The sequence below is a fragment of the Otolemur garnettii genome, unplaced genomic scaffold (assembly GCF_000181295.1).
Source record: "Otolemur garnettii isolate 467f Iridium unplaced genomic scaffold, OtoGar3 scaffold00184, whole genome shotgun sequence".
Classification (NCBI taxonomy): Eukaryota; Metazoa; Chordata; class Mammalia; order Primates; family Galagidae; genus Otolemur; species Otolemur garnettii.
In genome coordinates, this window is record NW_003852579.1 from 976,093 (window position 1) to 992,325 (window position 16,233).

At 38.4% G+C, this 16,233-nt stretch overlaps 1 protein-coding gene across 12 annotated transcripts in view; it reads left to right on the forward strand.

Annotated features, from left to right (window-relative positions):
• The window catches only part of PUM1 (pumilio RNA binding family member 1), a 132,588-nt gene that overhangs the window by 90,151 nt on the left and 26,204 nt on the right, over nt 1–16,233 (forward strand). For 7 of the 12 annotated variants that reach the window (XM_023507470.1, XM_023507472.1, XM_023507476.1 and 4 more), the window contains 3 exons: nt 2,583–2,676; nt 4,280–4,396; nt 7,582–7,733. In XM_023507470.1, coding sequence (XP_023363238.1) covers nt 2,583–2,676; nt 4,280–4,396; nt 7,582–7,733 — 363 coding nt within the window. The remainder of the gene's footprint in view (nt 1–2,582; nt 2,677–4,279; nt 4,397–7,581; nt 7,734–16,233) is intronic. The other 5 variants (XM_023507479.1, XM_023507474.1, XM_023507475.1 and 2 more) reach the window with 2 other exon arrangements.

Below are 16,233 nucleotides of genomic sequence, written 5' to 3' on the forward strand. Positions count from 1 at the left end.
AAGCCGAAAAAAAGTGTTTATTGAACCAAGAGTTATCTTGTTTGCAGCAGGACAAAGAAGGGTAGAAAGGAAAAGGAAGGCACCACAAACAATGTCTGAAAAGTTAATTGTTTCTAAAGGTTTTAGGCCAGTAAAATTCAAGAGACCCATCGAGGAGGACTTGTATGTTTAGTGGAACTGTGAGTTTTTATAACTTTGGAAATAATTTAAAGACAACTGTTTACTATTTTATTTGTTTTCTGCCTCCTGGCTACCCAGCTTGGGTGGACTGCCTCCTGTTGGTAGGAATACTGTAAGACTTTTTTTTTTTTGGTAAAACTGAAATGTGAAACCAACTTAAGAAAGATTTCTGCCAGGTCATAGTTAAAAAGTAGTAGTGGATATGTGTTCTTATATGTTTGTCAGTTAGATTCAATTTCTTTAGTTCTTTTTAAGACTTGATATTTAATGAATACCTAAAAGTAGTACTATCTTTTTCCCTTTTTACCAGCATCATAGTGATGTTTAACTTTTGAAAAAATAAAAATCAAATATTTTTGAAATCTATACATGGTTACTTTTGACAATTAGTACTGTAAAAGTAAGGACTAATTTTACTCTGGTTTTTAGAAAGATGAAAGTGTATGGAAAGAGAGGCAATAGGTAAAGGCGACCAGTACACTTTCAGTATTCACTTTTTGTTATTTAGACCTAGCTTGCTTGGCTTTGCATGTGTAGCGCAGTGGCTAGGGCACCGGCCACATATACCTGGCTGGTGGGTCCGGACCCGGCCCGGGCCTGCTAAACAACAATGACAACTGCAAGAAAAAAAAAAATAACTGGGCGTTGTGGCGGGCGCCTATAGTCTCAGCTGCTTGGGAGGCCGAGGCAAGAGAATCGCTTAAGCCCAAGAGTTGGAGGTTGCTGTGAGCTCTGATGCCATGACACTCTACTAAGAGCAACAAAGTGAAACTCTGTCTCTAAATAAATAAATAATTCTAGCCTCCTAGGCCAGGTGTGGCGGCATATGCTTATAATCCTAGCTCTCTGGGAGGCCAAGGTGGGTGGATTGCTTGAGCTCATGAGTTTGAGACCAGCTTGAGGTATAGCCAGAGTGAGACCTTGTCTCTTAAAAAAAAAAAAAAAATAGCCAGGCGTTGTGATGGGTGCCTATAGTCCCAACTACTTGGGAGGGTGAGGCAAAAGAATCACTTAAGCCCAAGAGTTTGAGGTTGCTGTGAGCTATGACACCATGGCACTCTACCAAGGGCGACAAAGTAAGACTCTGTCTCAAAAAATAACTAACTAAATAAATAAAATAAAATTAGCCTCCTGGTGTATTTTAGGCATAGAAGTAACCAGATCACAGGATAATTCTCTCCACCACTTAGGATAACAAACAGTAAGTCCAGTCACAACAATAATTAAGCTGAGTTGGTGGAATGACATTATCTCCTAATGTCTGAAACAATCAGGTCTCTTTATGAGGACATCCTGTAATTCAAGATCCATGGTGTCTGTTATACATCATCCAGTGATGTCAGCTGAGCTGTTGAAAAATCCTGTAGAAAGAGCAGGTAGGTTGAAGGTCCTGTCCAGGAAGGTTGCTTCAGTAAGTGCTTTCAGTCTGATTTCAGCAAATAACTGAAGTCTTCAGTATGACTCCTTAGAAGGAAGCCCCTAAAGGCAGTTTAAAATCAGGTCACCAGCACCTCCCACCCCTTTTTAGTACCTAAAATTCATGCTAAAGTATATTTTCTATAAGGGCAGGGATTATGTATTGTTTTATTCATGGTTGTATCCCTAGTTCCTTGCACAGTGCCTACCAGTATCATTTGTTTCATAAATATTTGTTGAGTGAGTGATTTTGTATTAAGATAAAAATCTTTAGATTAAAGGCCTTTTAACGTTTTTTTTTTCCTTTTCTTGGGAACTAAGAAATGTGCTAGGTTTGAGCTCCCCATCCGTGATTTGTTAATAGCAGCTATACTTGTTTTATTTTCTATCTATAAAGAATAGGTATCTTAGGAGACTCTGTAACTTGGGCCGTTGTCTCATTTACTCATTAGGAAAAGCCACTAGTTGAGGAGGGTATCCAATACCATTTTCCTAGAGTGAGGCATCCTAGAGGGTGAAGTGAACACTTTTCACATTTTCTAACATGTGAGTAGGTAAGGATTAATTCAAAGTGTTTCTGGGGTCTTAAAAGAACTGAAGGGAGATTTGGCACTGGGAGCAATGTGGCAAATTGTTTTATAGTACATTTGTCCAGTTTTTAAAGTGTGCCTTGGATCAGGCAGGACCTGTAAACCTTTTGATAACTGTTAGGGAGTTTACGTATAAATCTGTATGTCTGTGGTTTAGGGGACATAAAATCTGTGCAGCATTCCGCCCATGGGAACCCTTCACACAATCAAGGTAAAGAAAGAGGGAAAACCGAAGAACTATGAAGCATAATACCATGGGAATGGACTAGACTATGAGAACTCTTTTTTGTTATAGTATCATGCCTAAAAAAGAGTTTATTGAAAATTTTAGTGAGGTTTTAAAGTTATTTCAGGAGAAAGTTTTCCTAACCACACCATGTCTTTCTTTTACCTCAGCTGTTCCAAAGACCTAACGCGCTTGCTGTCCAGCAGTTGACAGCTGCCCAGCAGCAGCAGTACGCACTGGCAGCCGCTCACCAGCCACACATTGGTAAGTCCTGAAGCCTGTAGCTCTTTTCTTATAGGTGTGGCCACCATTCTAGGATAACTGGATGTTGTGAAACCCATCAATTGAGACTGATTTATGAAAGTCCAGAAAAATTTCTCAGAGTAAATGGCCTTTGCTTCTTATCCAGTTGTCTCTAGCTACATTATTTATTTTTGGCATACCTGCTAGACCCAAACACACAAGATTTCCTTATCTCCAGCCATTGCTTTGCAGGCGTGTCCAACCCATGGTCTGTGGGCCACAGGTGGATTATGTGAGGACGTTTTTGCTTTCCTAAGGTGGCAGATAATCCTGAAAATTATGCATTTTTTCCCTTGCTTATCAGCTTTCAGTAGTGTTTGTGCTATGTAATATGTGGTCCAAGACAACTCCTCTTCCTATGTGGCACAGAGAAGCCAAAAGGTTGTATACCCCTGAAAGTATTTACTGCAATAGTAACTGGTGACTAGCAGCTCTGTGGGTAAGATTTGGACAAAATTGATTAAATAATTTGGGGTTGTGTGGACTGACACATCGTATAACAAACCACTCATAACAAGCAAGTAATACCAATAAATCTGTTTTCCAAGCAGTGTACATTGAAAAAATATAAAAAGTGTTCTCATTTAATTATTGGTTTTCAAGTTGTTTTGCTCTTTTCTTATAGCAGTTGCTAAAAGGTTTGATGGGCATTTTAGTCTTTTTTTTTTTTTTTTTTTTTAAAGAGACAGAGAATTATTCTGTCGCCCTGGTGGAGTGTCCTGGTGTCATAGCTCACATAGCAACCTCAAACTCCTGGGCTCAACTGAGCAATCCTTTCCCTCAGCCTCCCCATTAGCTGGAAGTACAGGTGCCTGCCACAATGCCTGGCTGGTTTTTTATTCTTAATAGAGATGGGGTCTTGTTCTTTCCCAGGCTGGTCTTGAACTCCTGAAGTCAAGCAGTCCACCCGCCTCAGCCTCCCAAAGTGCTAGGATTACAAGTGTGAGCTACCATGTTCAGCTCCCCCTGATGTTTTTAAGGTGTCTTTGAAATAACATGTGTTAAGTATAAGCAAGTAGAAATTTTTTTTTAATGTTCCAAAATGACATGGTTGAATAAAAAGGAGATTGGCAATCTTGGAAATGGTATGCTGTAGCAAGTATTTTTCTTCTAACTTAGATAAATGAAGGCCGCATACGAGGCCTTTGCTTGGGTCTGATACTGTATGTGGTATTCAATAAATACTCATAAATTTTATTTGAGGAAAACTGTTTCAAAGATTGCTTTAAATGGAAATAAAAGCTTCCCTCCATCTCATTTTGCAAAAATCTTCTAAATTGCTCTATTTTAGCCTGTTATAATTTTAACCTTTTAGAAATTGTGCTGAAGTTAAAGCTGTATAAACAGTTTTAATTTAAGTTATTTCTTTAGTAGTGGTAAAAAACATAAAATTTCACCAGAATCTTTAGTATAGGGATTGTCTTTTAAATATTCTTCTTTGCTTTCAACCTATCCTATCTTCTCTTTTTTCTTTTTTCCCTCATCTACAGTCTGGAATAAGTAGCTAAACTGTATAGGTATTTGGTAGGGCTACAGTTTTAGTCAAGTTTGTTTTTACTGACAGGTATGTTTTCAGCAGGTTTAGCTCCCGCTGCGTTTGTCCCCAATCCATACATCATCAGCGCTGCTCCCCCAGGGACGGACCCCTACACAGCTGGATTGGCTGCAGCAGCGACACTAGGTGAGACATTTCTGCTGCATGAGGGATTTTCTCACCTGCTAAAAAATTATTTGAGATGGGCATGCACTCTTTACACTCTTTACCAAATCCATGTCTCCAGTGGAGATTTCTACTGAGTGGCTATCTAGAGTACTAGAGTGGATATCTCTACTTAGCTGTAACGCAGGCCCCTCAGAACATGTACAGAGGCAAATTAGTCACCTAGCCCTTGGCATACATGTTTTTGGTCCGTGGAGCCATCCGTTGCTCATTTATATGTAGTATTCTGGGAATTTTCTCCTTTGTCCAGGTCTCCTACTACCTACAGTCTACCATAGTTTAGGTCCTTATGCTGGTGTCCTTCATATATTTCTAATTTCTTTGCCTCTTTCCCCTCCTCCACCCCTCTAAATTGCTCAAGAAAATTGTTTCAAACACAAATTCTACTGTTTCTCGCTCTGCTTAAACCCTTTATTGGTTTCTCGTTTTTTTCATTCTAATTCATATGCAATGGCATACTGCCATCGTTATCAAACGTAGCTGATCGTTATAACCTATTTGAGAGGTGGTGATAGAGCGTTCCTCATTGGAATCAGTATTTTAAAGTAGCTACCACGTAATTCTGAGTTTTAGCCAGGGTTAGGACTTACTATACGTAAGGGTGCTCTCTCTCTGTCTCATAGGGTCTCTGTATATGCACCTCTCTATTTCCTTCTAATTGACTACAATAGACTCACGGCATACATTGTAGCAATACTGATCTCACTTTTTGTTTGCTACAGATACTGCGTTGGTATAGTCCTTTGAACATTGTGGTCTCCTTAGTCTTCTGTAGTAAACCTTTTTCCATTCTTGGCCTATAATATGCTTTAGCTGGCATTGTCAACTCTAGGAACCCTTCCTTGCTAACTGTTCTCTATTCTTTGACTAATTATTGTGTTGTTTCTGTTATTTGCTTTTGGAATTGTGCATAACCTGCCCCCCTCACCCTCCAATCTTTCAAAGGCAGGCACTTTTGTTACTTGATTCTGTGCAACAGTTGCTGTCACCACAGTTGAGCTGTATATGTATGGGAAGTTAAATTTAGCATTAGGATAAACAAAATGTCTTTCAATGTTAATATTCTTTTGGGGCGGATCCTGGCAAGTCAATTAATGACTAAATACTGCTGTGAGATTTCACTACTACTTACATAGCCTATGGTTTACAATAATGACCTCAAATTCAGCATAGCATTTCTTAGATTTTTGGGCTTGTTTACATTTTGGCATTGTTGTGATGGGAACGTGTTCAATATAGGTTATCTCCCACCCTACCTTTGGGGATAATAGAAAGCTTTCCCTAGGAGAATGATCTCTCCTAACCGCTGTTAATATTTATAGAATACTTAACTATTTGTAGGCATTCTCCTGCCTGCTATTCTTTCATATGAGTTGTCAAATGATAACTTTATGGATTAGACATTTGGTGCTCAGATAGTTGTCTTATTGGATGAATATCACATAATTTAAATGTTGTAGAGTTGGGATTTGAACCAGATTTTACTCCAGTGCCCATGCATATACTACACTACATTATGTTAAATAGAATGCCTATTTTTTTTCCCCTTGAATTGTCATTTTCTGTACTTGGTTTAGAAGTTCTTTCCTCTACTAACTTAATATATGTTATTCAAAACAAAGAACTGGTGTTAGGGATGGCACATTTGCTATTATTGAGACGATAGTTTGGTGCCGAGAATCTTGTTTTTGGTACACGTCAGCTGAGCCAGACTGAAAGTGACTTAAATACTTTCACATATGACAGGAAATGTAACTAACCAAACTGTGGATCTGTGTGTTTGTATAAGGTGTTAATCACATAGGAATTGAAGCAGGCATCCTTATGAACCAAGCTCAGTTGATGACCCTGGAATGTTTTTCTAAATTCAGTCTTAGGCCATGTGACCAGGGTAAAGTAGTAGAACTGCCAATTGAAGAAATTTAAAGTAATGTAAATGTTTATAGTAATGGTAGCCTGTGCACAGTAGAGGTTCTTTGTTGGCTTTTGGGGAAGCCTTTGAGGAATCTCATTACAGGTTACAGCCCATCTTTCCAAGGTAAGTATGGCTACACTCCTAATACCAGTTATAGGTGGAGCATCTTTAATCTGAAAATCTAAAGTATGGAATACTCCAAAATCTGAAACTTAGTGCACACAAATGCCATGCCACAAGTGGAAAATTTCACATCTACCTTATGTGATGAGTCAAGGGTTAGACCTTATATAATGTCAATTTATTTAGTGCCCCCAAGGGAAAGTTATAGATACTCTGAAGCTATGGGTATTACGTGTATATGAAACATAAATGAATTTTGTGTTTCTACTTCGGTTCCATCTCTTAAGATCCTATAGTGTATATGCAAATATTCCAAAATCTGAAACACTTCAATTCCAAGGTTTTCAAATATGGGATACTCAACCTTTACATCTATTTTATTCAACAAGTCAAGATATTCTATAGTTTTTTTTGTGTATGTGTGTGTATATTCAACTTTGACTTAATTTAAAATTTCATACATTAATGTCTGAATGTATTTGGGTTGAATGACTTTTGCAATAGGAAATCCAAGCCTCTTTGAAATTGAACCGTGAGATTCAGTTGAGTGTCTGGGTTGTGTTATCAGAATTCAGATAGATTTTCACGGTTCTGGAATTAATGGAGTACCAGGATGTCACCTGTGAATCACCTCAGGTGTCATTCTTACTATTGAAAGCAGGATACATCTGAAACTTTTGTTCTGTTTTGTCACTTTAAGCACACAAACCCTCCGTTTATTTTGCTTTTTGGAACAAGTTTTTTCTATATCTTGCCTACATCCTTTCTTTCTCAGAGAAAAAACATACATTTTTTCTAAGGCCAAGTCCTCTATTTGTTCTTTAGTCCAACCCCTTCAACTTTTCTCAGTTATTTTCTCTTTGAGTATCTCTAATAGGCTTCTTTCCTTAGGTCTAGAGTATATTATGACTTTAGAAGACTTTGGCGTAAGGATCTTATATAACATTTTCTGTTTTTAAAAAAGGGAATTAATAATTAGCTAGTAACAATTAGTATATATTCCTAAGTTAGTATTTTATAGTAGGATCTGCCAAGCCAGGTGTACTCTTTGGGAGCCCTGAGTTGATTCTCAACAGTGTAAACTTTACCTTTCTCTTGCTATTTCTAGGCCCAGCGGTGGTCCCTCACCAGTATTATGGAGTTACTCCCTGGGGAGTCTACCCTGCCAGTCTTTTCCAGCAGCAAGCTGCTGCTGCTGCTGCAGCAACTAATTCTGCTAATCAGCAGACCACCCCACAGGCTCAGCAAGGACAACAACAGGTAAATGTAGACAAAATCTACCCCATCCCAGGTGTGAATTTTAGTTATTTTAGTATATAATTAATAGATGATATTCCTGGTAGAAAAACACAATGTATGTGTGAGTTCCTTCTTGCGTGGGTGTGTCTGAATTCAGGCTCAGTTTTAACTGTGCTTACAGGAATGCCTTTCATATGTCAAATACTTGGTTAGTGTAATGAAATGAATTCAGTTCACACATGAGAAAACTGCTGTCCAGTTAGGGTTAAACAGCTGTCAGGTGGCAGAGTAGGTCTTCATGCTGATAGTAAACATTTTGTTTTATCATACTATAGTTTTCTGCTTAGCACCATTTCCAGATGACACTGTTGTAAATGGGCAAAGATGGGGGCATCACCCTGCCATCACCCACCTTAATTAAACTGGATAGCTACTGTATTGCTAAGGAAACAACAACCAAAGCAAATAGACAACCTACACAATGGGAAAATATATTTGCGTATTATGAATCAGACAAAAATTTGATAACTGGGATCTATAGAAAACTCAAATTAATTGAGTTTTGTCAAATTAATTGTCAAATCAATCAACAAAAAAGAGTCAACAGTCCCGTATATCACTGGGCAAGAGACATGAATAGTACCTTCTCTAAAGAAGACAGACAAATGGCTAACAAACGTGAAAAAATGTTCATCATCTGTAATCATCAGAGAAATACAAATCAAAACCACCCTGAGATATCACCTAACCCCAGGAAGAATGACTCACATCACAAAGTCTCAAAGCTGTAAATACTGGCATGGAGGTGGAGAGAAGGGAACACTTTTACACTGCTGTTGGGACTACAAAGTAATATAACCTTTTTGGAAGGAAGTATGTAGAATCTTCAAAGAACTCAAAATAAGCCTCCCATTTATTTGATCTTGCAATCCCATTACTAGGCATCTATCCAGAAGAAAAAAAAAATCATTTTATCATAAGGACATTTGCACTAGACTGTTTATCGCAGCTCAATTTATAATCGTCAAGATGTGCCAAGATGCCCACCAACCCAGAAATGGATTAATAAGCTGTGGTATATGTATACCATGGAATACTATTCAGCCATTAAAAAGATGGAGACTTGAGGGGCGGCACCTGTGGCTCAAGGAGTAGGGTGCTGGCCTCATATGCCAGGGATGGCAGGTTCAAGCCTAGCCCCGGCAAAAAAAAAAAAAGATGGGAGACTTCACATCATTTGCATTAACCTAGATGGAGGTGGAACATGTTCTTCTTAGTAAAGCTTCACAAGAATGGAGAAGCAAGAATCTAATGTATTCAATACTAATATGAAGGCAGTAGATGATCTAATATAAGGGAGGGGTAGGGAAATAGGGGAGTGGGGGGGGTCACAGTGTATGGCACACCTCTTGAGGGTGGGTCATAATTATAAGAGGGACTTTACCTAACAAATGTAATCAGTGCAACCTAGTTCTTTGTACCCTCAACGAATCCCAAACAATTAAAAAAGAATTTTGTAAGTGATTGGCCACCAAAGGTCCCCTCTGGTATTAGTTTTGTAAACTATTTACAGTACTGTTGGATTGGATACATATCTTAATCCTATTATATCTGTGTTAGTTTTTTTTTGGCCAGGGCTGGGTTTGAACCTGCCAACTCCAGCATATGGGGCCAGTGCCCTACCCTTTTGAGCCACAGGTGCTGCCCCCCGTGTTAGCTTTTTATTTGAGTTGGGAAAGGATAGTAAACTGCAAAACTATATACATCTTTTAAAAAATTGACCATTTCCCCCTAATTATTAGAATAACACCTCTTCATTGGTAGAAATTGTGATGAAGTAGAAAAATCACAAGAAGAAAACCATTACCCTAAATCCGTTTGTCAGAAAACCAATATTGTGTTTTATATCTGTTATTCCACCTTATTTAATTCATTATAACATTGGGATTATTCTGTCCACTTCGTTTTACATCTTGATTTCATACATTACCATATTATTATTTATTTTATTTTATTATTATTATTTTTTTGCAGTTTTTGGCCAGGGCTGGGTTTATTATTTAGTGGTGGTTTTTTTTTTTTGGAGACAGAGTCTCACTATGTCGCCCTCAATAGAGTGCCATGGTATCACAGGTCACAGCAACCTCAAACTGTTGGGCTTAAGTGATTCTCTTGCCACAGCCTCCCAAGTTGCTGGGACTACAGATGCCTGCTACAACACTCCAGCTATTTTTTGTTACAGTTGTCAATTGTTTAGCAGGCCCAGGCTGGGTTTGAACCTGCCAGCCCCTGCGTATGTGGGTGGCACTGTAACCATTGTGCTATGGGGGCTGAGCCTTAGTGTTGTTTTTATTGTAGTATCTTTACATGGCATATTTAAATCCACTGAAAGGTATTTTATTTTGAGTAATCCCATTATATTTGATATTTCACTTAGCAGTATTTTGGTGTTATAAATGAGACTGTTTTTAATATGCTTGGTATAAGTCCATGACTCTTTCCTTGGAATAAATTCTTAATAAGGGAATTTTCCTGGATCACATGAAATGCATTAGGCTTTTTTTTTTTTTAAAGAGTAACATGATTTTATGTATATATATAAATAATAAATATATGTTTTATTTATTTATTTATTTATTTTGGCCAAGGCTGGGTTTGAACCCGCCACCTCTAGCATATGGGGCTGGTGCCCTACTCCTCTGAGTCACAAGCACTGCCACACATTAGGCTTTTGATAGATGTTGTCAAATGAAAGCTGTCTCTTGAGGCAAGACACCATGCTCATAGACACCATGTTCATTATTACATAAGGTATGATCAAACAAGATTTTTTTTGCTTTTCAGAGTGTATGTTTAATTTTTTTAGATGCCATACCATTATAGGAAAAATACAGGTCCTAATTGTTTGTTGGAAACTATTAGATGATTTTCTGGGCAACAGATGCAGTTCTTACAGTGTGTATGTAAGGAAATTCAGTGAATAATTTGTTGATAGAATGCGTGCTCTCCATTAAATAAATTTCTTAATATCTTCTCTTTGTGAATAAGTCTATATTTCTTTGTGTGATGAACTTTTGTTGAATGGCTACCAACTCATTGTCAATTTGGAAGACTGAAATAATTGCTGTGTTTTAAAATTAGCATTGTCAGAGTGAGCAAAATAGTAGTAACTACTGGTAGTCAAAAATTTCTGTGTAAAGCTAAGTGCTCTCTATATAATTTCTGTTTCTTATTCTAAATCTGATAAGTAGATATACAATTTCTCATTTTATGATTGAAGAAATGGAATTTTTATTTTTTGAGAGACAGTCTTACTTTGTCGCCCTCTGTAGAGCGCTGTGGCATCACAGCTCACAGCAACCTCCAGCTCTTGGGCTTAAGTGCCTCAGTCTCCCAAGTAGCTGGGACTACAGGCGCCCACCACATGCCCAGATATTTTTTTGTTGCAGTTTGGCCAGGGCTGGGTTTGAACCTGCTGCCCTCAGTATATTGGGCCGGCTCCCTATTCACTGAACCACAGGCAGCTCTTGTATGCTCAGGGTCACACAAATATTAAGTTGTTAAGAATTGAATACAAATCTCTATCTTCACAGCTTGTTTTCCAGCCTTACTGTGATGTCTAGAGTTAAATAAAATCTGAGATCTTGTCTTTCTTCTACCATTAACTGGTGATAGCTAGGGCGAGTTACATGAGTTCTCTGAAGGAATATTCCTTTGTTATAAAATGAATAGGAATTTTTTTTTTTTTTTTGAGACAGCTTCAAGCTGTACCCCTGGGTAAGCAAGTCTCCTGCCTCCGTCTCCCAAGTAGCTGGGACCACTGGCACCCACCACAACACCCGACTGTTTTTTGGTTGCAGCCATCATTGTTGTTTGGTGGGCCCAGGCTGGATTTGAACCCACCAGCTCAGGTGTATATGGCTGGTACCTTAGCTGCTTGAGCCACAGGTGCTGAGCTGGAAAAACATTTTTTAATTAGATTTTCTGTCATCCATAATTACAGATTCTACTATGAAAACATTTTTTAGCATTAGTTTCTTTTTCTTAATTAAAGACAGGGTCTCACTCTGTTGTGTAGGCTGGAGTACAGTGGCACAATCACAACTCACTGTAGTCCCCAACTCTGGGGTTCAAGCAGTGCTACTGGCTCAGTTTCCTTAGTAGGTAAGACTATAAGGCACATACCAGCATGCCTGGCTAAATTTTTACTTTTTCCTGGATGGACATAGGCACTCACTGTGTTGTGCAGGCTGTTCTTGAACTCCTGGCCTCAAGTGATCCTCCTTTCTCTCCCTTTCAAAGTGCTAGGATTACAGGCATGAGCCAGTATGCCTGGCTAGCATTAATTTTTAAAAAGCAGCCATTGTTTTGTTGTTTGGGTTTATGTGTGTGTGTGTGTGTGTGTGTTAGTGAGCTTGCTTGCCAGTTTCTGGTTTCAATATGATTTTAATTACAATGAGAGGCTCTTATTATATAGGCAGTTCCTGGGTTACAAATGAGATTGGTTCTATAGGTTTATTCTTAAGATAATTTGTATGTAAGTTGGGACAGGTACATTTACCTATTCCTGTAATACCCTCTGTTCATTAAGTGTGATTCGTAAGTCAGATGTTCATAACTCAGGGACTGCCTGTACTTTAATTTTGGCCATCAGATTTTATCAGAAAGCATATGTTATGTTCTCTGCATACTAACCATTTTAATTCTAATTATTGGAACATAAAGAGAAGTCAGTGACATGCCTATTCCATCTTCTGATTTTCTTTTTTTTGTTTGAGACAGAGTCTCACTTTGTCACCCTCAGTAGAGTGCTGTGGCATCCCAGGTCACAGCAACCTCAAACTCTTGGGCTCACGTGAGCCGCTTGCCTCAGCCTTCCAAGTAGCTAGGACTGCAGGTGCCCAACACAATGCCCGGCTATTTTTAGAGACAGGATCTCACTCTTGCTCAGGTTGGTCTTAAATTCCTGAGCTCAGGCAGTCCACCCACTTAGGCACTCACAGAGTGCTAGGATTAAAGGTGTGTTAAAGGTGTGAGCCACCACGCCTGGCCCTGATTTCTTTTTCATCCTCATTTAAGGTTCCTTTGATACCTGATAAAAATGTTTTTCTTCTTCTGTGTTTTTAAAATTAAATTATTTTCTTCTGTAAATGTATTAAAAATATAAGGCTCCTTGGCATTTGATTCAACCCAAACACAAGTGGCAAATTTGGTGGGGATGTGGTGTTAGATATTGTATCTTGAGAAAGAGAAGTTTAAGATGGCTTCTGAAGTTTCTAGGTTGAAGGAAACTGCCGATGATGATTCCAGGCAACACAAGGAAGAACCACTAAGAAGGATGAATGATTATTTAATTTAATTTAATTAATTTATTTTTTATCGAGACAGAGTCTCACTTTGTGTCCTTCAGTAGAGTACTGTGGAATCATAGCTCACAGCAACCTCTGCCAACCCCTGGGTCCCTGGGTTTAAGTGATTCTCTAGCCTCAGCCTCCCAAGTAGCTGGGATTACAGGCGCCTGCTAGAACACCCGGCAATTTTGGTAGAGACGGGGTCTCACTCTGGCTCTCACTCTGGCTCATGCTGGTCTCAAACCTCTGAGCACAGGTTTAGTACTTTGATTTATAGTTAAGGTGATCAGAGGCTGCCTTGGCCTCCCACCGTGCTGGGACAACAGGCGTGAGCCACCACGCCCAGCCAGGATGAATGATTATTAATTAGAATATCTCCATTGAACACCTACTTGTTTGTAATGGATTGGTTGCTTCTAAATGTTAAATGTTGAATCAGTACCTTTGATTAGAAATTTGAATTTAACAGTTCATACGTTATCAAGATAGGTAGTAAACTAACTCCTAGGATAATGTTTTGAGAATTCAGCCATTTTTAGGGATTTTATTTGATTTGAAAATGTTAACTTGTAAAATTTTAATAGTATTTGTTTTTATAAAATTTGTAGACTTGACAGCTATTGATGAAATTAAAAACAGGAGTGTTGGCAGATGACTTTAGAACTTTGATTTATAGTTAAGGGTACTGCATACATTTCTAGAGCATGGGCAAAAAATCTAACTTATGTTGCTTTCCTTCTTCTTAAAACAAGACTCTGGAAGTGTTTTGGATTGTGTGTGAAAACACCACACCGTACTCCAGAAGTGCATTAATGTACATAGTTACCATTCAATAAAAAAGAAAAAAAAAACAAGACTCAGTAGTAGTTTTGACTACCTCTTTTTTCAGGCACCTTATTTACTCTATCTGAAGTCTTACCCTTTCATACAGCTCCTACCCACATGTAAGATTTAACTTCTTTTTGCCTTATACAAGCAATACTTCCATTCCTTTTAAAAATTCTTAAGCAGTTTGAACTATTAGTGTTTGCCATATTTCTATATGCACTGTTTTCTTTGCTAAAATGAGATCCGTTCTGAATTATTGTGTAGGTGTCTTCTAAGTCTTGGCCTACTCACCTGTGCTAGTCTCCTCTTTATGCTTCCATGTAGTTTGAAACACTTCCCTTTTTTTAGAGGGTTAGGTAGAATTTTTTATCACTCTGAGTAGAGTGCAGTGGTACAGTCACAGCTCACTGCAGCCTCAAACTCTGGGCTCAAGTGATTCTCTTGCCTCAGCCTCCTGAGTGGCTGGGACTACACATACCTGTCACCATGCCCAGCTAAATTTTTTTTCTATTTTTGGTGGAGACAGTTTTGCTCTTGCTTAGATTGGTCTTAAACTCCTAAGGTCAAGCAATCCTCCTGCCTTGGCTTCCCAGAGTGTCAGGATTATAAGCATGAGCCACCAAGACTGGCCTGAAACATATTCCGTTGTGAAGTTGGTTAGATGCTTTAGGTCATAAATAGAAAACAATTGCATACTATTTTGAGAATAGTAGTTACTATCTATTGGTTATTAGTTATCTACTCAGTATCAGGCATTGAGCCTTACAGATGTTATTTCAAGTATTTCTAATAAATCTGCAAGATCACCTGTTAATTGTCACTACTTCCAGATAAGGAAATGAGAGACTGGGTATATTAAGTGTCCACACATCTCTTCTTGCCAGAATGGACAGTGTTCAACTTATATTCATTTATGCTTATTACTATTTTTTTCTTTCTTTGGCTCTCTCTCTTTTTTTCAGTTGTAGTCCCAAGAATAACCTATACCCAAGTTCTTGACCACATTTAATTTTTTTTTTTTTGGAGACAGAGTCTCACTTTGTCCCCCTGGGTAGAGTGCTGTGGCGTCATAGCTCACAGCAACCTCAAACTCTTGGGTTCAAGGAATCCTCTTGCCTCAGCCTCCTGAGTAGTTGGGATTACAGGTGTCCACCAAAATGCCTGGCTAGTTTTTAGAGATGGGGTCTCGCTCTTGCTTAGAGCTGGTCTCCAACTCATAAGCTCAAGCAATCCACCCACATTGGCCTCCCAGAGTGCTAGGATTGTAGGCGTGAGCCACCATCCCCAGCACATTTAACTTTTATAAATAGAAAATATTGCAGAAACACATTGTTAGAAACTTTAGTAATTTTAGCTTTGGTGTGTGGGTTTTGTATTTTTACTTGGGATTTATAGATCTTATAAAAAAGATTATTCAGATCACACTAACATCTCTCAATTTATGTTTCGTTTATAAAACAAATCAGTGGTGGCATAATTGGTATTTTGCACTGAACTTGACTGATACTCATTTCCATTTAAATGAGCCTGTTTCTGGAATTTATGAGAGGAGAAATAGAAATAGGTTAGAGGTCTGCTAAATCAAAGTTGTTGAACTCATAGGAATAGTGTTAGAGAGTAGAGAAAATGTTCTCATTCATTTTGTGGGTGTGTTGGGAGTGTTACATTTAATAACTTAAATATGTGGGTAAATCACCCCTGTTTATCCTAGCTGAACTTCTCTCCCCCATCATAGTCTTCCTTTCTTCATCCATTTTTTTTCTTTTTTCTTTTTTTTTTTCTTTTTTTGGTCAGGGCTGGGTTTGAACTTACCACCTCCGGCATATGGGGCTGGTGCCTTACTCCTTTGAGCCACACGTGCTGCCCGTCTTCATCCCTTTTTTGTCAGACATTGTATAGTGTTTATTTTCTGCCTTATATATCAGAATATAAAGCTTCCTGAAGGCTGGAGCTTTTTTTTTCTTTTCACTACTCTGTCCTACCTGCCTACCATGTGGTAGGCATTATTTAATAACATTACCTTCCTATTGTGCACTTAATGTGTGCCAACCATCATTCTGATTTATCTTTTAACATAATCTTAACAAGAACTTTATGAGGAGGGTGGAATAAAGTATGTGATTGGTGAATGAGCCATCATTTTATGTGCTTTTTGCTGCTTGTAAAGGTACCATGTTTAAGCTAAGAATGGTAGAATGAAATTTTGTTGTATGTGTGTGCATGTGCATGTATATATATGTTTTTTAAATTTTTACTTATTTATTTTTGAGACAGAGTCTCACTATGTTACCCTTGGTAGAGTGCTGTGGTGTCACGGCTCACAGCAACCTCAAACTCTTGGG